Source organism: Pararge aegeria, chromosome 2 (genome assembly GCF_905163445.1).
Source record: "Pararge aegeria chromosome 2, ilParAegt1.1, whole genome shotgun sequence".
NCBI lineage: Eukaryota > Metazoa > Arthropoda > Insecta > Lepidoptera > Nymphalidae > Pararge > Pararge aegeria.
The window spans coordinates 21413684-21437018 of NC_053181.1; the positions used below are offsets into that span (position 1 = coordinate 21413684).

The 23335-nt window shown below is 37.3% G+C and overlaps 1 protein-coding gene across 1 annotated transcript in view; it reads right to left on the minus strand.

The window, feature by feature from the left end:
* The window catches only part of LOC120630986 (Down syndrome cell adhesion molecule-like protein Dscam2), a 155240-nt gene extending 135230 nt beyond the window's left edge, over window positions 1–20010 (minus strand). The window contains exon 1 of the mRNA XM_039900372.1: window positions 19802–20010. Coding sequence (XP_039756306.1) covers window positions 19802–20010 — 209 coding nt within the window. The remainder of the gene's footprint in view (window positions 1–19801) is intronic.
* Window positions 20011–23335: the final 3325 nt, after the last annotated feature.

Consider the following 23335-nt stretch of genomic DNA (forward strand, 5'->3'; position numbering starts at 1 on the left):
CGTCAGAAGAAAACTGAGTTACTCCCTAGTCGCGCCTAAAGAAGTTGTACGTCAAAAACCGCCCGAAAATTATTATTATAATTAATATATTAATATAGATACTCATCTATAGTCGAAAATGACGTATGTTTAAAGAACATACCTCCTACGTTCACAGTCATCGGGATGGCACCCTGTAGCCGATAACAATGACCCACCGAATCGTGGTAGCGCCGAGATTTTGCACTCATTCCCTATTAATAGTAAAACCGGTGATAGCCTAGTGATTAAGAATACGGTTTCAATTTCGGTGCGCCGAGTTCGAACCGCGATGATAGCCCAGTTGGTAGGATTTCGTCTTTACTTTTGGGGGGCTGAGTTTGAATCCCAGCACGCACCTGTAACTTTTATAAGGTAAGCAATTAAAACATCTCTTGCTTTAACGGTGAAGGAAAACGTCATCAACTACAATCCTGAGTTAATAATGTTCTCAATGTGTGTGGACTTCAGCAATCGAAATGGGGCCGCGCGGTGGACTCCGGCCTTAATCCCTTCTCATTGTGGGAGGAGAACCGTCCCCTGTAGTGGGCCGTTAATGGGTTTATATATGAGTTCCAATCATAGCAACTGTAACTTTTCTAAGTTATGTGCGTCTTAAGCAACCGTCTTAACATCTTAACGTGAGGAAACCCGCATGCCTGAAAATTCTACATAATGTTCTCAAAGGCGTGTGAAGTCCACCAATCCGCACTGGGTCAGCGTGGAGGACTACGGCATTGTGATGGTGTCCTGTGGTCTTTAATGGGTTGTTTATTGGATCAGTAATGGGTTGATATGATAATGATGATGAAAAAAGCTGTTTCCGGCGAGAAACAATAAGGAAGCTTAGTCTTGCATCTGAACTCACTGATCCCACGATTAAAAGTAAGGAATTTGAAACTATCTGCTATCTGTTATATTCCCAACCAGCGCGTTGGAAATATAACACATAGTAGATAGATCTAGTAATATTATATTGCTCGTTCATTTTTTGTCAGGGCACGTAAACAATTTATTCTACGAGCAGTCAATTGAGAGCTAGATCGGAATACGGATTAGAGCGAAGGGTTTTGTGAGCCAATCTCGTTCCGTGGAATCAATTCAAAGCGTGCACAATGCAGGGGCTGTCAACCTTTCCACACAAAAGTAGTCAAATAACAATGGGCTCGAAGGGATTGGGCACAAAGCACTACAAAATACAGTTCAATGGTAACTGCATATGTATAAAGAGGTAAATAGAGAATAGATAACTATAAAACTTATAATTAATTTAGACAATAACTAAAAAAAAACACCCGAATTTCAATGTAGTGTACATTATTCTACTAGTCACGCCCTTTTGTTTATATAATGGGAGTTGAGAAAAAAAATGGAATTCGCCATGTTGTGGTGACTGTCATCTTGGATTTAAAATTTGTGATAGTGTATAGTGTTTTTCTAATCCCTTTCATTTGATAACCATATTGAGGGAGTTGTGGAGAGAATGCGACCCGCTATTTTGTGGCGGCGACCATCCTGTAACGATTTTCAGTAAACATAGCTCCCGATTAATTCACCTTACAAAAAAAAACATAAAAATTAAAATCGCTTCATATATTCGGGAGCAACGATGACACAGACATACAGACCAACACGCACACAGACACACCAAACTTATAACAACCCGTCGTATCATCTTGTAGGTGGGCACAGAAATGTACTCAAACTGTGTTGATTTGGATGGAAGTGAGAGCTAAACTCTCTTTATATTCATACATCTCGTCAAGGTACGTTTATATTGCAGCGCACGGAAGAGTAAGCGAATGTACCTGCTTTGATTTCTATTAAAACGCACGCGGGATCACCTAATGCGACGTGTGAATAATTAACGCACGAATACGTTGTCGACGGCATCTTTGAAATTCTCAGCAGCGGGGATTGGCGGTGGATTTGAGCGTGTTTGCTGCGCTGATGTACCTACAGATAAGGTGTCTTTGTACCAGCCTTCGCTCAAAACTAACCTGACATGGCTTCAACGCCCGTTACAACTGTCGACGAATCGAAAACTCTTCTTGACAACAGGCGTGCACAGGGGTTTTAACTAGGGTAGGCATCAAGAAGGATAATCGTAAAAATTGATAAAATCTCCATACAATTTGTACGAACTTTTTGTGTCGTCAGTGCATTTGTGTATATATGAACAACTTTTCTAAACGGAAGCGGTGACAGCCTAGTGTTTATGACTTCGGCTTCACTTTTGGGGGGCTGAGTTCGAATCCACGAACTCGAATTTACTATGTCATATACGTTTTAGGAAATTAAATTATCACTTGGAAGAAATCGCTTTTTCTTTGGTGTATAATAAAAGTGTATTAATTCTTTCATTCGTTCACTTGCTTCACAGTGAAGGGAAACGTCGTGAGGAAACCTGCACTCCTATAAGTTCCCCATAATGTTCTCAAAGGCGTGTGGATTCCACATATCCGCTTTGGGCCAGCGTGGTGGACTATGGCCTACACCCTTCGTATTGTGGGAGAAGACCCATATGGTGATGATGATATTATGTAATGGACTTGTACTGAGAAATTTTCGCTCGACTCGGGATTTAAGCTCAAGACCTCGTGACCCGCAGTCAAACACCCTATACCGACGAGGCAACTATGTATATTGTAACAAATTAAAAACAATTGCGAAGTGATAAAATTCAAAATAGCTGTAGCCGACAACTTAATGAGTAGTCAAAATTAACGGTCTCAGTGAAAATGTGGTTTCCCTTATGTAGTTGTACGTACAAGTCTCTTTTACGATCGCTTTTATGTTGGTATACGAATAAAATGTACTTTAAGTGAGCTAGTAGGTGCTGCAATTCCTAGCTCAGACAAATCGAGACAACGCTTATGCCTAAGAAACAAATAATATGTTAGGCTGGTTGAATAATGCTTTATAACCACTTTTTCTAATGGCCAAAATTAGAAAGCATTGTTTTTATTAGGTTAGGTTTTTATTAGTATTGCGCTTAGGAACCAAATGTTCTTGGCAAGAAAAGGGGATTTTTCCGATCACTCTTAAAACATTGAAAATAAAAACATATTTTGTTACGTACGTTACTAGCAACGTAAAAATTTAAATTGGGTAAAGTAAAAATTTCTGCACCTAAATCTCCGGTATGCGCTGGCCATATTTAAAATAATTCATGTTAAAAATATGTGCATAGAAAAATGTATCAACGAACGAATAATTCGAATTTTAACGTATATTACTCTTTATATGAAGGTATAAAATCCCTTTAAATTAAGTAATATACTAATTAACATTACTGAAAAAGAAGCAAAAATTTCGTACATGAATAGTGTAGACAGTAAGATGTTATTGTACATAGAGTCCTAACTCTTTAAGTAGGTGTTTTATAGCTGCTAAATGTGGTTAATGAGCTCCTGTCAGATTGAAAAGCATAATAAAATGTCTAATTAAAAGGTATAATGTTTACATAGAGATATCTTTTTTTGCCTGAATAACGTACATGGGTATACTCTTGTGAAAATCCACGTGATATATGGAATCATCAGCCACTGATGTCCACTGCTGAGTATATCTTTGTAGAACAGAGAGAAATGGAGCGCAGAACTTTTAATGTGCTCCTCTGAGAGTTTTTGGGAGAAGGTTATGGGGTCCGACAAGGAAAAATTTCTTATCAGTTGCTAGTGATTTTGAGAAAGACAAAAGTTAGTTATTAAAAATAGGGTATTCATCCAGTTACTGAATTACTTCCGTTTTGCTTAACCAACGCAACTGCATTATCATCTAGTCATACGCACAGTTTACACAACCTTTCTTTGTAATCTTTGTAATTAAAATAAGCTAAGTTTTTACATTAGCCGTAAGTATCTTGTGACTCTAGATGTTATAACATGTTACCGAGTCAAGCACACTTCCCTCAACATCAAAACTTGTTAACGAAGTTAAAAATCTCGCACAATTCAGCATCTGGAAGCGCTTTATTTCAAACAACCGCGGCGCAGCTCGGGGAAACGTTATGCTTCGAAACTTCTTAATGCACGTCTCGGATTTAATGTAAAAACTCATATTTTGAGACTAACTCGCGCTCGAGGCCCAGTTACAGTGTTTCTGTTACTTATATACCCCTCCACTTCCAGTGGGTGTATTACGAGGTGACTAGGGGTATATAACGGAGAACAGGCAGACGCGTTCTCTGTGCTACTACTACATTCACCAACTCCTCTGGTCAGCGTGGTGATAATGGGAAATCCTTCCAATGCGGGAGGCCTATAGTCTAGCAGTAGACAGATAATGGTTGGCGTATCAGTCAAATACAACAATATTTTGAACAACTGGGTCTGTAGATGAACGTATATACATAATTTGATTTTTGTACCTCTAGAAGTTAGCCCTTGATTTCTATATCACCTGGTGGTAAGTAATGACGTAGTCTAAAATGGTAGCGGGCTAACCTGTTAGGGAGTATGGTAGTCATAATCGGTTTCTACGCGACATCGCATTTAGTGCTCCGGGCACTAAATGTCTTAGCGGCACGTCTTTGTCGGTAAGGTGGTAACTAACCACGGCCAAAGCTTCCCACCAGACTAAACCGGAGAAAATTCAGAAATTATAAATTCCTAAATCGAAATGCCGGGAATAGAACCTGGGACCTCCTATTTAAATTCATAGCGCTCACCGATGCGTCAAGGATTAACGAGCAGTTATAAATATTTTCATCCTTTAAGAATTTACCAACGCTTTGAAAGTTAATTAACTTCCGTACCTAACCAAAATGTAATAAAGACAAAAGTGTCACCCTCGTTTCGGAAACAAATTTCCTTTTTGCCAGCTTTATGCCTTTATACCCGAACCAATACGTTTAAAATGTATATGAAATTTTTTATGTCAAAGTCTCAGAAAAAAGATAATATTCTGACTCAGTGACATAAAAGTGAAATACATCCCACACAAGGCTGTAAAATATGGGAGAAGAGAGCGGCGCGACATGAAATATTAAAATTGAAAATTAATGCGACGTCTCTGACACTGAAAGCTAATGAGATTACATTTTACTAGCCTTTGCCCGGGACTACGTGGACTTGCTTCATTCGACAACAGGCCTATGTCACCCGTCAGGCTATATGCAATAAATTATGTCACATTTTTAAAGTAAAACTTCTTTAGGCGCGACTAGAGAGTAACTCAGATTTTTTTTTTGAAAGAAGTAACGCTTACGTCCGACGTCGGTGTAGTGTCCGCTATTTAAAAATAATAATTTAGATTGGTCGTAAGTATATGTCATATACTCCACGCTTCTTCACTTATATGCCAGCTAGTGGCAAATATCATAATCAATTAGGATTATTTATGTTCATATATTTTTAAATGGATCAATTGTGGATAGCAAAGTGAATAAAAACAACAGTTAAAAAAAAAAAATTAAATTACAAAAATTTTTGAAAATCTCTATAATATACTTGTTTATTTATTACTTTTGTAATAAATAAATTATTAATACATTTTCTGACGATTCAGACATTCTATAATAGTCAATGACAAGTTTATATTGACATGTGCTGATCTAACCTTCAATTTTCTACTCTCAATTATTCTGTTTAACAAATGAAAATATTTATAAAATTTGAAAGTGATATTAATGAATTTTAAGTAAAAGGTTAAATGAATATTAAATGAAATTGTGGAGTCCCAGGAACATTTTACTGTTTCATCAATAAATAGTAATAAGTTTTACTTCATAAATAAAAAAGTTTTACTTCAATCGCGCGTAAGGGCTATGATTATATTATTATATAATTTCATAATGTTTCATAATTCCGCGGAGTGAAAGTAAAAACACTAATAAAAATATAAAAATCAAATTATAGAATTTATATTAAATAAAGGTATTTATATAACAAAATATCTTGCAAAAGCGTCACAATTTTTCGTAATAGAAAGACCCGATACACACACTGTATTAGGTAAGATGACAGAGGAAAACATTATGGTAAGATGACCGCCTTTGTTGCGTCAAAGAGCTCGTCCCCGTTATATAGTCACAAAGACTGTCGTATAATCAATGACCATATAAAGGACAGAGACTATAAGAAGGAGAGTCACCTATTTATCAAAGTATTTATGTTAGATTCAAGTGGTCCATACGCTAATGTTAAACTAATAGTTATTGGTTGTAGGAGTAGGATACTTTGCCCATTATCACGAACACTGATTAGACTCTTCGGTTTTTTGTCATAATTAAATCCCCAAGTGGTTTAGAGTATGACAAATTTTATAAAGTCATCGTAACTTCTCGAACACTGTATCTTGCATAAACCTCTCCTTCTGTGTAGGAAATATTATAGTAACATGATAGCACACGTTGTGTCTCAGAGATCGTCTCCATTATTTCGAGATGCAAAGTCTGCGGTAACAAGGCATCTTTTCACTACCTAGAGAGGCACCTGCACGTTTCCAGGAATTTAAGCTAAGCTGTAAATCAAAATAAACTGTTTCACAAGCTACGCGTTTAAGCGTAACTACTAAGCTTTTGCGTGGAAGATTTTTAAGCAAGCTAAGCTTTATATACAAGTTTTTAGTAGCAAGTATAATCATATATACATCATATATACAGGACCTGTGCCGGCCAGGAGACAGTGCGATACTCCACTACCCAATATAAATATTCACGTTGAAAGTCAAACTTCTTTATTAGTCAGTTTCAAATAAATTCCCACTAACGAAGTCCGCTTAGTTCTACTAGAAGCCACTTTTAAGTTCATATTCACTAAAGTTCCGAAATAATGTTACAGAAACGAATGTAATGTTCTTAAACACGTGCTAACATTGGCTTTATTATAGCGTTTTGCGTAACCTAAGCTGTAATTCTGAAGTCATTAAAATCCAAAACAACGGTGGAAAAAGGTAAACATGAGATTCAAACCAGAGCTAAGCTGAGCTAAGCCTTGTTAATAAAGCGACCTTGTTGGCTAGTTGAAGACAAACCCCTAGCGGCTGCCGGAAAGCCGCCTTTATATTAGTTGTATTTATAGAGCGATATAATTATACAGCGTCTACACTGTGATGTACCTATTATGGAACATGAATAGCTATTCGGAGGCGAAAACGACCTGTTTACGCTAACGTGTCGGTGACATTTCGACCTTTTCATTAACAAAAAGTGGTTTGCAAGAGTTAGTTTACTCGTCTCTGAATATTGATATGTCTTTAATTAGTCGTCAAATGTAAATATGCTTATCGCAAATAAATGTGTTTATCTGCCCCTCGTAGTTTGTGAGAATTCATTAAATGGCTCGCTACACAATTTGCAAGAGGACAGTGGAAATGACCTGGCCTTCGGGTATTGGAATACCAGGCATCCAGATGGTGACGATAAAATTTGTTTCTACGGCGTCATTGTTTCTTATCAGCAACTGACGCGCAATCCAGACAGTAGATTAGGAGCATATAGTGACTCTCAACATAGCACGCTCCATATCGTGACTTTGAATTTGACGTGTCGACTGTTGGTATCCACATTTCCTCAATCAGTCATTACATGCAGGAAACATCTATTAAAGACTTTCGTCTTAAATAATTGGGTATTTATCGACGTCCCGTAGACCTGGTGTGTGTTTAGCACAAGAATTACGTATTTCGTTAATATCGGAAGGACACATATTATGTTTATTGGAGGATGAATGAACGTTTCAAAAGTGCCTGTGATAGGCCTACACGAATGAAGAATTTTCGAATTTGATTTTTTTCTTGCTTTAATCGTGAAGGAAAATATCGTAAGGAAACCTACTCTACTAATCTGCTCTCATGATCCGTACCCTGTAGTGGGCAATGGCTCAGGAACTATTTGATTTAGTGCCATCCTCACATTTCTACCTTCGAGTCGCGAGGCATCTAACGGATTCATACCGGTATCTTGTTTATATCACTTCGACAAGTAGATACATGGCTTTCTTGTTTATAATATGCACCGCAGTAATCTGGAACGCCTTTCCGGCTTCCGTCTTCCGCGGTACCTGTATTATAGGTTACTCCAAATCAAGAGCGTATATGAATCTTTTAGGTAAGCGAACTCCGCGGCTGCAGAATCACCTACTCGTACAATAAGGTGTGATCGCAATCAAGAGCTGGCCTTTTTATAAAATACCACATTGTTGAAAAGCCCGGATTGTTTGATACGCAGAGGTAATGTTTATGTAAACCATTTTGGAGACTATTTCTTAGCTCTAAACCGACTATTGCAGCGTTATCAGCTCTCTCATTCGAGAGCAGAAGCCCGTTTGAAGAATCCAGCAGAAGAGTGATCTTTTTTTAAATCCTAATAATCTCGACATCATAAATCTGCTACATTATTGAAACGTTTGCAATGGAAGGCCTATTATTTTCCTTTCCTATCTGAATGTTATATGTATTTCACAGCCGGTTGGCACAGTGGACAGCGACCCTGCTTTCTGAGACCAAGGCCGTGGGTTCGATTCCCACTACTGGAAAATGTTTCTGTGATGAACATGAATGTTTTTCAGTGTCTTGGTGTTTTTCTGTATTTTTTAAGTATTTATGTATATTATTCATCAGTCATCTTAAACCTATAACACAAGCTACGCTTACTTTGAGGCTAAATGGCGATATGTGTATTGTCGCAGTTTATATATTTATTTATATTTTTGTTATAAAAGCGTAAGGCTACTAATACTGCCCAAAAGGTAATGTAACAGGGTTGTAAACACCATTAACTTGTTGTGCATCATGTCTATGTCAATCTAATCTCAACCGTATACATCACATAATTAAGTTTAGATTTACCGCGAGCGGTGTACTGGGGAATTAAACAAGCGCTCATAAACAACACTTATTTCGGAACAGCACGGGTCATATTTCAGCTGCCAAATATCCCGGGAAGGCCGTTAAGCCATGGCTGTAAACTGCGCAGGTAATGTGTATACGATACCCGGGTTCATGGGGTTGATAAAGACATATAGCTCATAGACAAATAGGTCAGTGTGACTGTGCGTAATTTTATTGTTGCCTATGAAATCAACTGCTGATGGTCCGTAGTTGGTATGTTTGTCCATGAATCACTAGGTAGTACTAAACATTGTAATTATACACTTTTAGAACATGATTCCTAGGGTTATTCTAGACCTACCAACGAATCATAATCATCAGCATATCAACTTATTACCAGTCGAAGGTTTAGGCCGTAGTCCCCAGTGTGGATTGGTGAAAGGTGTGTGAACCTTTCAGAAAATTATGTAGAACTCAGGCATGCAGGTTTCCTCAGGATGCAAAGCGGTAGAAAGCGGTGATAGCCCAGTAGGTAGAAGATCGACTACACTTTTGGGGGTCCCAGTTGAAATCCCAGCACGAACCTGTAACTTTTTATTATTATTTAATAATAAAGTTATTTTTATTAAATTATTTATTGGACACAAAAAAACAAAATACAAAAAGAAACACAAAAGATGAAAAAATAAAACGAAAAAACTAGTTTATGTGTGCGGTCTTATATCTCTGCCAGACAACCTTTGCCGAAAGTAGTTGGAAGAATGAAGGGGTTGGTGCGGAAATATAAATTTATACCGGTAGTTAAATTTTGCAAACTAAACTACTTGTTATAAATTAATTTATGTGCATTTTAAGTAATTAAAAATCGCTTCAACGATGAAAAGAATTATGTATGGGCTCAGAGATCACCAATAGATGGTAACGACCACATTTTAGAAAGGCGCTGGGCAGATGAATTTGTAGCAGTAGCGGTTCTAAAGTGGGAATGAAAAGCCAACAATAGGCGGTTATGGCTTTACTGGTGGCAACTGGTGGCTTTTACGAAAAATACGAAAATTAGGGCACTCGAAATCATCAATTTCGATGTTTTATTTCTCAACTGTATGAAAATGTTTTTTGATCATCATTATCAAAGCACTATGGCGCACGACCCTTCTCTCAGAATAAGAAGGGCTTAGTCAGGAGTCGACTGGACCAGTGCGGTAGACTTATACGTCCTTGAGAACATTATGGTTAACTCTCAGGCATGCAGACCTTACGATGTTTTCCTTCTCCGTTAAAACAGGTGACATTTATTGGCATAAATAAAAAAAAAATAACTCAATATGAATAAAATTCAAATTTCATATATTTGAAGTAGGCCTAGAGCATAGGTTTGGGTTTGATAAGCACTTTTTAAACGTCAAGTCAGTCTGTGTGTAGTGATTCTTCTACCGGTTCGGATGGCAGATTCTACCGAGAAAAAGCCGGCAAGAAACTCAGCAATTGCTCTTTTCAAAGAACAACTATTTACATTTAGAATACACAGGCTTACTCTTATTTTTTTGTTAAATGAAAAGATATTATGAATATTCACTGCGTGAGACAATTAAGAAGTTGTTAGGATACATATTAAATTTCTAATTAAGGTGGGAATGGGACACCAAAACCTTATTAAGTCTTAATTTTCTGCCCGCCTTAACGTGATTGAAGGCTTTCTTTACTACCTATAAATAAATTTTTAACTACTGAAATCTTAATCTGTGATGCTCCGTTTTAAACTGCATCGTTACTTGTTAAATACGTCAATAGAATGCATAACTAGTAGGTACATTGTACAAAATCATTAGCAGGATGATCTTGGCTCCATCACCCTGCTTCAATGTGGTTTGGCAGGCTGAACTTTTGAGGAATGAGTATTAACTAACAATCAATATCAGTTGTTAGATTTAGTAGAACGACCGTGAAAACTGGCTTAACGTGCATTTCAAAACAACCTTTCAAAGTCGATATCTGACTCAGATAATATATAATATTTAAAGTTACATTTTATTATTTTTGACGTGACAACGTCTTATAAATTGGTTTGCCGGGTGACACTTCAAGAAACTGCGTTACGCTCCGCTCACGTTATGCGCTCACAATGAGAGCGAGTGAGAGGCACGCGTCCCTTCCACTCGGGCATGGTTAGCCCGCCTAAGAGCGAGAGAGACAGACATAAAAAGTGAAAGGCACGCGTCCCTTTGTAGTAAACGCTGTTTCATTGTACGCAAATGTATTGCAAGTTATTGTATGTATATTTGTATATAAATACGTATGTATGTGTAAAGGTAAAAATAAAATTTTGTTAATATGAAATTCAGTGCGAGATTCTTTGTATAAATTAATGTTTTAAATATAATTCTTTGTATAAATAAATGTTTTAAATTGTTACTATTATTTCATCCTTCTTCCTACTATACGAATGAATATTCACATTAAAATTATTTTACCACTCAAAGTCGTTGTCACGTAAAACTTTCGCCCGTATTTTGGTTTTATTAGTTTCATGATGTTTTACTTTGTGACCCTATCTGCCTAACTAACCAGTACCTGTCTATTTTAACTAGTAATGGCGGGGGCGCCGTGAAAAATTGTAAGCGTCTCGCTGGCTTAACGAGGTTGAGAACCCCTGCGCTAGGCGGTCAAGCCATGCATAGGTTCCAAACAAACAAACATACTTTCACATTCATAGTATCAGGATGGAGAGTTAGGAGATTGTCGCGTACAGAGGACACTATCAAGAAAAGAACAAACTGTCAGTATTGTAACAGCTGATACGAAAATCAACCCTAGGTTGCGTCAATTTTCAAAACTGTATATTCATTTAATATTTATATATAAGTATAGATTGTATGTAATATTGTATAATATAAAATATTATTACGTAGCATTTCTACATTTTCATCTCCTATTCTGGTATTAAAGTTTTTAATAATGGTAAAATGAGAGAAATGAGTTTTTATTTTTAGCTGATAAATTAACACGTGTCACAAAACTCTGAAACTCAATTTGACACGCAATTTGAAAAAGAGCACGAGCGGTATGAAATTTAAATGTTCTTTGTTAAATTAGCTATGAGTTATAGGCCGAGAGATTGTCGTAAAATTTACAGCAAGGCTTACCCTACCGTAACGCTTGCGCAAGATAATAAAATAACATGTGAACATAACAATAATATATACTTAGAACACAGGATCCAGTTAGATAGGTCCAATTTCTAGAAAGAGGCGAACTGCCGAATCTATCTGGGGTAGACAGTGTTCGGAAAACTTCGTGATATCTTTTTGTACAAAATACCTTAGTGCCTGAAGAACAAAGTCTTCGAATGAAGCGTGTTGCCTGTGATGACTTACTTATAAGAAATCTGGTCACTAAACATGAACATCAATGAAGGCTATATTGGGAGTATCTCTACGTGTTCAAATCAGAAATAAGGAGATCAGTTAAACCCTGGGAGCCGCTGGAAACAGGTGGCTCCGAACTGTGCAGTTTGGAACTCGGGGAATTAATTCATCTGAATGGCAGTTAAATTAATCTCATGCCCCTTATGGATTTCTTCCCGGCATCATACTGGAATGCTAAATCACTTGACGGCACTTCTTTGACGGTAATTAAAATTTCCTAATTTTTAAACCCGATCACACCCGATCACACCCGATCACTCTTCGCCTATAACGAGGAAAGTACCTATTTGATCACGATAGAACTCAAACAACAACAGTAAAAACATTCAACATTTGAACGACACGACTTTTGCTCTGCTACGTGATTATTTTTAGTATTTTATAAAGTAGTATTTTCATAGAAGAGTTTTCTTCATTGAGAAGATCGTTAAAAAAAATGTTTTTTGGCTTCATAAATCAATCATTGAAATATCTTTTGCTAGCTGTTGCCCGCATTCTTTATCTGCGTTTCTGGTGATTTTCAGAAATCCCGTGAGAATCCTTTTATTTCCCAGGGAGCAAAAGTAGCCTATGGTACTCTCTGTCTTTTCTACTAACTTTGTACCAATAAAAGTGTGTGCGTGTAACCTTTACGCTCAACTTACTGTCAAAGGAAGAGCTATAAGAATAAATACTATAGAACTCGTCGCTAAGTGGTTCAGCGTGAAATATTGCGAGCTTTATAGGCTGGAACGTGCGATGACAGCTGACACAAAATGTCGCAGCTCAATACATCATGTGGCGATCGACAGATCGGGCGGAGATCACAATTGCTACAGAATTGCGAATGATGTGGAACTAGCAGCTATACGCGCGATTTCATTCGCGTGGAATTTATTTATTTTGCTAGTATTCCGGTTTTCCCTTGGGACTCATATTGATATTTTGCCGCAGTAAAAATTACCTTAGCAGTTATTTGGAATACAAGCGAATTTTATCAAGACAATGTTTTTGCTGTCCGCACCCCTAGTACTTATATCTCAGGGTGATAGTTGATGAGTAAAACTCTCTGATGATTAAAATTGTTGATCATTATCACAAATTATTATTAAACAAAGTTCTATAACGCGTCTCTCTGAATCTGTCTCTCAAAAACACCAAACGGATTTCAATCGATTTTCACAAATAGATAAAGTGATTCCTTGAGAAGGTATAGATTTATTCATTATGGTTTTTTTGAATTGGCTAAAATATGATGAAGTTTGTAAAAGTTATTGGAAAAAATCATGACTAATCTGAGCTTCACTGGCGTGTACACCGTCAATTATTAATGAGTTATTTATAATATGCATCATTAACGACAACAACCTCAGAAAACTGTATTTCTTACTTAATTTAACACGTAAAAACAATGATATCAATTAGTTAATTCTTATCAAACTTAATAGTTTTATAATCGTACTAGCTGTTGCACGCGACTTCGCCTGCGTTTGAATTTGTTTTTTCATGTGGCATTAAATTTAGTTGTAGTTCTAGTAAAAAATAAAAGTATTCAGTATCGCTAAGCCTTAAATGATCTACACAAAGTTTGGGGAAAATTAAACACATTATAACCTCTATAGCACAAAAATAATTATTAAAATCGTTTATAATTTGTAGGAGTTATGGTGTAAAATCGTCAAACACTTTAATCCCCTCTCCCAAAGGAACCGAGCTTAATGTCGGGATAAAAAGTATCCTATATTACTTCTGACTCTTCCATTAATATGTGTACAAAGTTTCATGAGGATCGGTGAAGTAGTTTTTGCGTGAAAGCGTAACAAACAAACTTACATTCACATTTATAATATTAGTAGGGATAGGGATAAGTGAATTCCTCTTCAAATAATTCGAATCGCACCTTTCATTTGTAAAATCATCACCATTATTAAAATATTTACTAACTGGTACTCCGATTACAGAGTAAATCTAAAAAGAAGGAAAAAGGACAAGTTGGATTAAACATATTTAAAGTCAAATATTTCTTTATTTAAATAGGCATATATATAGCACTTTTGATGCGTACTTTACATGTAAAATATGTCATAGAAGTGTGTTTATGGCGATAACTAATTACTAAATACGTCAACTCAAAACTTAAGCTACGAGGATTCCAAACGCGCCCTGATCTAAGAAGAAGCCCACAATAAACTTAGCCGGGTGTACATTTTAGAAACAACCTGGTTTATAATGTTATATCTTGTCATCTAATGATAATATTTATACTCTAGCGATTTCCCACTATTTAGTCGGTGCTAAAATTCTCATAAATTTTCATTAGCTACTTGTCACTATTATATACTTACCTTTTTCTGTTCTGTTATCTATACGCTACTTCGGGTTCAAAGGCAGCTATACATAAAAGTGATCTTCCAAAACCGGGTTATCTTTAAAATTATACGCTCGCAAAGCGAAGACTCCGCTGCTGCGATGAAATATGTATTACCTAGTTTGAATAGCGCAGCACTTTGTGAAACATGTATGTATCGATGTTTATTAATATAGCTGGTCGGGTTTTCGGGTTTAATTTTAAAATCGTGACGTCTAGATGCGATACATTTAATGACTTCCCTGAATTTCTGAATTTCTCTGAATAGGGATATGGGTTTAGAAAAACTGCTGTATTCCAAATGAGTGAGACCGTAACCAAAATACTACTACTAGACTTCATCATGACATACCAGCAGGTGTGATTGCAGTCAAGGGTTGACTTGTAGTGTAAAACAAAAAAGTTTATTAATGTAGCTGTTCCGGTTTTTGGATTTGATTTGAAAACCCGCGATGTCGCGATGCAATGCATACGATTATATGATTCATCATTATCAGTAGTGTGCTTTGAATGAACATGTTTACCTGTGAGCTCAAAGGTAGGTAAATAGAACTTCCTAATACGACCTCGAGCAGAATCTGATTCTCGGGGTTCATATAACTTCCTTAGCGAAAGTTTTCATGAAACGTGCCGTGACTATGCTGTCGTGTCCAATTTAGCTTAAACGGGAAACGTGTCCACTATCCCTCCACTAGGCACAAACGTCCCTTAAAGGCATTTCAACCTAAGATTTAATCAATGTCAGTAAATTAAATATTGAAAAACCCCCGCCTTTTAGTATTGTGTTCACTATTATGACGGCCGATTGGCGCAGTTTACAGCGACCCTGCTTTCTGAGTCCAAGGCCGTGGGTTCGATTCCCACTACTGGAAAATGTTTGTGTGATGAGCATGAATCTTTTTCAGTTTATGGGTGTTTATATGTATATTCTAAGTATTTATGTATATTATTCATAAAAATATTCATCAGTCATCTTAGTACCCATAACACAAGCTACGCTTACTTTGGGGCTAGATGGCGATGTTTGTATGGTCGTAGTATATTTATTATTATTCATCTGGTCATTTGGTGGCGGCAGCCATCCTTGACCGATTTTCATCAAACAAAGCTAAAATACTCCCAAACAATTCATCCTTTCGGGAAATATGATGCTAGAGATGCACACACATATACACACACACACCTGCACACACGCACACCTACACACACTCATACAACACACGCATACACACACACAAAGTGGAAAGTGCAGTAATTCACTCCCGTGCCTTGGAGAGTACGTAAAGGTGTTAGTTCTGAGACTGATCTCTTACCAGTCGTGTAGGAGCTGCCGTCCCATGGGACTATGAGATGGGAAAGCATCTCTCGAGTTTGACCACTTTGGCCGAAATGCCGAAATAAGCCATGGAAATAGCCAAGTATATACCTAAATATCACAAAGAGCTAATAAAAAAAAATTAAAACGCTAATAGAGCTGTAATATATTGTATTAACTAACAGGGACCTCTTATAGCTTGAAACTTTAGTCACTATCCAATTATAATACTCTCATTGTAAATAACTTTCCACGCCAGTTGAGAAATTAAACTAGAAAAAGACAAGTTCTCTTATGTAACCTACATTTGTCTGCGTAAAAACATAACCTACATTTTCGTAAGCGAAAGCATGTTAACTATTTCGACTAGGCGCCTACAATTTTGGGAAGTTACAACTGGAGTTCTGAGAAGGCATGCGGCATGCGATGGCCGCTTATCGGAAGTTAGGTAGAAGTAAAAAGCAATTGGAAATTTGCGGTGAATGTCTAAGCAGGTGCCTGTCGTTTGTCTGAAGGCGAAGAAAACTTTGGGAACGTGTGAAACTGTTTGTCTATTTTGAAGTTCCATAGATTTCCTGGTTAACTCGATTCTATGCTCAATTTTGCAAACCGAATGGCGCAGTGAGCAGCGACCCTGCTTTCTGTGTCGAAGGCCGTGGTTCGATTACAACAACTGGAAAAAGTCTGGGTGTTCATCTGTATATTATAAGAATTTATGTTTATTATCTTCATTAAAATATTTATCAGTTATCTTAATACCCATATCACAAGCTATGGTTTTTTTGGGGCATCATTATTGTCGTACTATATAAATTTATTTATTTAAGTAACACTCGGCGTATGTAAATATCTATACTTATAATAAAACTATAACTGGAAGATTTCTGTACATTTAATATATTTTGAAAATTTTAAGACCGGGGAAAGCTTTATAATCGACACTGAGTCCAAAACCGATTTTTATTTAATTTTTGTCTGTCTGTCTGTCTGTCCGGGCATCACGTGAAAAGTACTGAACGGATTTAAATAAAATTTGGTACAGTGGTAGCCTAGATATCCCGGGTCAACATATAGGATACTTGTTATCCCGATAAACAATAAGTTTCCTCTGGGAAATGGGATGAATTTGTTTATCAATTTTACTTCATATATACGTTAAATTTGCACCGATTTTAATCATTCTTTTTTTATTTGACAGTGTTTACTACCAAGCATATATTGTCTAATATTAATGAAGATCTGATGAATGTTGTCGGAGATCAAAGACATAATTCTTCACAGATAACAGCAAGTCGCAAGGCATATGGGACAACGATCAAATGTATGCGTGCCATCCTACTAATATTATAAATGCGTAAGTATGTGAGAATAGATGTATGTATGGATGGATGTTTGTTACGCTTTAACGCCACAACGAATGAACCGATCGCTTAAATTTGGCAGAGAAACCTATAATATAGTCTGGCATAGCTCATAGGCTTCTTTCTATCCCGGAAAAGTAAACAGCTTCTAGAGGATGGTTTCGCTATTTTTTCTCCATTTGTCTTTCAATATCCGCGCAACGGAGTTTTAGACGACGTGACGTGGTTTTTTTAAGTCCACTTATCCGCGGACGAAGTCGCGCGGGTCCGCTAGTATATATAGATATATATAATGTTAAAGGTGCTGGCACATGAAGTTAACACCTATGCCAAAGTTTGATAGCCAATAAGCGGAATGCAGGACGTATTCCTTGCATGCAGAGCCGAAGGTTGTCAGGCATCAGGTTGGCCAATTTATTGATTGATCCATAAATTAATAATACTAAAATAAATACAGCACACAAACGCTGTATACCTTAGTTATTGACGCTAATCATAATATCATATTATACCCACAATGAGAAGGGTTTAGGCCACAGTCCACCACGCCGGCCCAGTGCAGATTGTTGGTCTTCACACGCTTCTGAGAACGTTATGGAAAACTCCAGTGATATTTTAATTGCTTAAAAAACGCACGTAACTTAGAATTGTAAAAGGTACGTGCTGCAATTCGAGCTCGGCCCCCCAAAAGCCGAAGTGTTAACCACTAATCTATCGCCGCTACGAATAAACTGCTGGAAATAAAAGCCTTAAAATAGTGTTATTTGATATGAGTATCTAGAGCGAGGTAATTTTCCGTTTTCGACGCGACGCGGACGGGCCGCAATATATATTATTTATTGCCTTGCATCGCTATGATTCTCGCTCGAAATAAACAATAAATTTACACCCTGGCGCAGCGTTGAGCCATGGTGTTTTAAATGGAAGGTCCTAGGTTCGACCCTTTCATTATTTGTGAATTTTCTCTGGTTTGGTCTAGTCTAGTGGAAGGGTTTGGATGGTTACCACACTACAAACTAAGATGTGTCGCCAAGCGATTTAGCTTTCCGGTGCGATGTCGCGAAACCTTCCCTTATCGATAAAACTGGCATGTAAAAAAATAATTTAATAACTGATACACTTTTTTACTGCAGCCAAAGGCTAACTAGTAAAAAAAAACTTATATTGTTAAAAAAAAACATTTTAAAAAAACCGCATCTAAATCAGCCGATGTTTTATGAGTGGTATACATACAAAAATATACCTCGTCCACTCTTTTGCGTAGGGTGTTATAATTACGCACTCTTAGTATTTTAAATTCTATAGTGATTGCTGCAGATAATGGACAAACGAGTAACATAACGATACCAAAAGCGAATCATTATACGAGTGTATTATATAAGACGACTTTGTTTTCCACCTGCTATCTCCCCTTTGTGAAAGGAGCCTTTATCCCAGTTCTTATAAAATATTAACCGACGATATGTTTGGAAACTTGTTCTGGAAACAATGGAATTTTTCCCACAATGTTTTCCCCGAATTGGATCGGTATTAAGAGGCGAAAACAAATTTTGGTGAGAAACATTTACCGTAATTTATTCTTTTTATAGGTTATTTAATCCAAAATTAAGATCTGCTTACCGACGGTTGAAATAGCTTTATTTTGATGCTAAAAATGTAATCACCACACAAATACGTTATGGTACTTAGCGGGCCGCCAGCGCTCCTAGCGGGGGGAAACGCATAGACGATCGCCATTATTGTTCGAAACAACGCTCGCTCGTAACGACATTAAAATTACCCTAAAAAAATTGCCCCAGTCGCAGTTCGAGTCCTTTTTCATTAGTTTTATGTTGTGCCGTACTCAGCTGTAAGACGTCTGCTGCGTAACCTGGACGTGCCAGTAACAGTTTGTAGTTCTTTATGGCTTGTTGCCGATTTTGTGTAACAATAAGCAAAACTGAACCTATTTAGGTCCTTAAAATAGTCAAATCATAGTCAAATATTTCTTTATTCAAATAGGCACATAGATGGCACTTTTTATGTATACATGGCAGTGAGTAACGCAGGTGATAACTAAAAATATTTAAGAAGCAGCCTGGTTAGTTCACACCCAAGCTTTTTTTATCGTTAACGTTATCTTTATACTATAATAGGAGTTTCTTATAAGCTTACGCTTAATACAAACTTTGAACTTTTTTGGATACATCTCCATGACATCAACCGTAAAAGTATTTAATTATTGATGTGTTGTTATTATATATTTAAGTTTATTTTTATATTTATTCATTATATTATGTTTGACGTATTTGTGTAAACTTGCTTAAGTATTAGTATGTAGTTATTCGCATGTATTTATTTTAAGAATTTGTACCACCAGCAGCCTTATGACCTCTTCTTTTTCCTAATTTCTAAGGTCACTTGTATTCTACTTCTTTCTTCATGTTTCTGTTTTTATATTATGTTGGTATATGTTAATGTTGTGGTATACAATAAAATAGTTAAATAATAAGTTTATTGTAAAATTGTCTTCGAGATAACAATCCCTTAGGGACATTGGTGAGACGAAAAAGTAGCTTACCTAAGTCCAGGAACGTCGTCCAGCTGAGTGCCGTCGGGTAGCTGCCACGATAGCTGCGGGGTGGGGAACCCGTGCGCAGCGCAAGACGCGCGCGCGCCCGTGCTGTTGGAGAACACGAGGCGCGCCGGCGGCTCCATCAGGAACACGGGCCCGTGCTCCTGCGCCTCGCCTCCTGGGAAGCAAAGCCAACGATCAGGGTCACGTATCATCTTCACCCCAGCCCATTAAAATCCCACTCCAGAACACATTCCTCTCCTTTTAAATTATAGAAAAGCGTCGTTAAGAGCATATACCTGCTAAAGGTCTTTAACGATTGTTATAGAACTGTTTTCCACGTTCTTCGACAGCGTTTTTTTTACAAATCCCGTAGGAACCGTTTTTTTCCCTATGATAAAAAGTAGCCGTTGTGTCTTTTCTCCCTTTTACTTAACTCTGTGCCGAAAATCAAGTTGATTTGTTGTTGGTTGAGTTGCTATCTTAGGCAAGATACGGAATATGAAAATCGATCGTCAAGGTAACTGAACATGATGCGACTTGAAAGATCTACTGTCGTATTTGGAATATAGATAACAGGTACGAATTTTATAGATACATAGCAGGCCTCCACTGGATAGCTGCACTGTCAATGGTACACAATACGAAACCTATTTACAAATAACACATTCCTAAACTTTGCACCCACCGAGAATTTAAACCTTGATCGTTAAAATGTTGTTTATACATGTGAACTCTCTGGTTCCACCACCATTGCTGAATTAACGCGAACCCCGCTCGAAGTGTATAATGCGCCATTTGCATCCGAATCAGACGCTGCGAAATCACACCGATTTGCACAAAATAGTGCCTAAATAGCCTGCTTTAAGAGTTAACACCTATCTTTGCACAATTAGGGACAATAAGGGCCGATTTCACCAACCAATGTTTGTTACTTTAGCGACCCGTTAAGTGCTTTAACGGACTGTTGGTGTAAACGAGTGTCCCACCACACACCAACAAGTGATTATCTTTCTTGACGGGCCGCTAAAGTTAATTTCTGATATATAGGTCCATTTAATATATAACAGACGATAAGGTCCTGCGGGTTATAAAGTTGGACATCGTTATTTGAAAATGAGTATTTGGAAAATTTAAATACTAGTCTCTTCAGTGGTACTATATATAGTACAATATCGAGATTGTTCAAGAGCATAGCCCCACCAAGCTGCTCCAATGGGGATTGATGGGCTCAAACGATTATCGTCGTCATGTAACGATAAGAAGAATTTCTTAATTAATATTAAATATTTTTAACCAACTTGGGAATTGAACTCAGAGCCTCGTGTTATTATAAGGTTGCTGCACAATCTTATTTTAATTCCCGTTGCCCTAAGAGCTTAGAGACAAAAAGTATGCGCAAACATTCTGGTATAATCATAAAACTCTGTGTAAAAATTTCAAGTGAATCCATTGGCAGTTATTAGAGTTTTTGAATACTAACATTCGAAAGCTGAATTGTTATTAACCACTAATAGATAGCTGATTATTTTAGTTCCTACCGCTGCACACGGCTTGCTGAGTATTGTACTGTTCTCTGCTTTCATACTAATGTAATAATTGCGAACGGATTAAAACAATAAAAACACACTCAGTTTCGTTTAGAGATTTGTGTACAAATGAATGAGCACTCACGATTTCGAATACTAGTGATAAGGGCCAAACTCCAAGCTCGGCAGTGATTGTAGAATTAACACGCAATCAGACCAGTATGGCCTCGCATTTGCATCTCAAATATCAAAGCCAAATTGCTTTGATTAACGCGAGCCACGCCACTGATAGCACTGCATAGAGAGTTGGAAGGTGTATTGTGTGCAAGGTAACTTGGATTGGGGGTTTTAATTTGATGGGGTATTACAGTTCTGATGAAATTTTGCTCCACAACTGTTTAATCCATACTAATATTATAAATGAAAGCTTGCCTGTTTGTTTATTTATTTCTTTGTTGAGTGCAGCTTGCATCCTAGAGATGGATATAGGATACCTTTTATCCCGGAAAAATACCCGGATCCCAATGGATTATAAAGATAGACTTTTTTATCTGTACGCGGCTTCAAAATAAAGCCGATTTGAAAACAGTTTGCTTAGTTTGTATTCTAGCAAAGAACAAATAATACTTTTGATCCCGGATAATCATACACACATATACATGAAGAGAAACAGGCTGGTAGAACGACAATCAATATCACTCAAGTGAACTCGCCAACCCGCGTTACTGTAGGGAGATGGGTCTATTCTTTTATTCTCGTATATCTTATAAGACAGGCGAGGCAGGAGAGCTGTGTTCAGCAGCGAGATATTGATAAAATGAGTATGAAACTCTGAATAATATGGAAGGTGTTTTATTATGAAGCAAAAGCTGAAATACCCACTTATCTGATAAAATTTGTTCATGAACCACATTTGAAAGCTGAAAATCATAATGTTTCTGTGAAACTATTACCGCTCTGCCCACATAAAGGCATAGAGGCATTAATATTGCAGGAATCTCAAAATAGCGGTGCATCGGGCGGCCGACCTACATGCTAGATAATTTGTCCAGAGCTAAGTTCAATGCGGGGTTTGGATTATACGCCTCCCTATCGCCTGCGGATACTTGAATATTGAAATTCCCGTTGAAATGTAAAACAATTCAGTAGATATTTTTCTTGTGTAAGATAGTAATTACCACCCTTCCGATAAAGCTATATATAAAAGTGCGTCCGTGCGATGCCCCGTTCAACAGGGGTAATTTTTTTATGACGGTGATTGGCACAGTGGGCAGCGAGCCTGCTTTCTGAGTCCAATGCCGTGGGTTCGATTCTAGTGAATTTATGCGTGTAGGTTTGTTAGCCAACAAATACACTTACACATTCATACATCAGTACGATCACTCGAAAGCCAAACTAAGCATTAATTATCATCGTTATATCAACCCATTACCGGCCTACCACAGGGCACGGTTCTGCTCACACAATGAGAAGGGGTTAAGGCATAGTTCACCACGCTGGTCCAGTGTGGACTGGCGGACACGCGCCTTTGAGAACAATTGAGAACTCTCAGGCACGCTTTCTTTTTCACGCTCACGATGCTTTCCTTTACCGTTGAAGCAAGAGATATGTTGATTGCACAAAACGCACATCACTTAAGAAGTTAGAGGTGCGGGCTGGGAATCGAAGTCGGTCCCCCGAAAGTGAAGTTCACTGGGCTATCACCGCTTCTAAGCATTCACTACCGTCAAATCATCAAAATTATTTTGTATTGCGTTATTTAAACAAATTAGAATTATAATGCATCATACGTTACAATAGTTATCTTAAAATATACTTCTAATATTGTAAATTTTAGCTTATTTATTTTTTATACCATTTAAAGTCAAATTTATAATTATGACATGCCATTATGCAAGTATGAAGTGTCTGGTTGTTACCTATTTTGACTTCACCTGTGCATTTGGCACATTAGGTAAAGCCTGAATCCTGGAGATGGACTTATTATCCCGAAACAGCACCAGGGTTACGA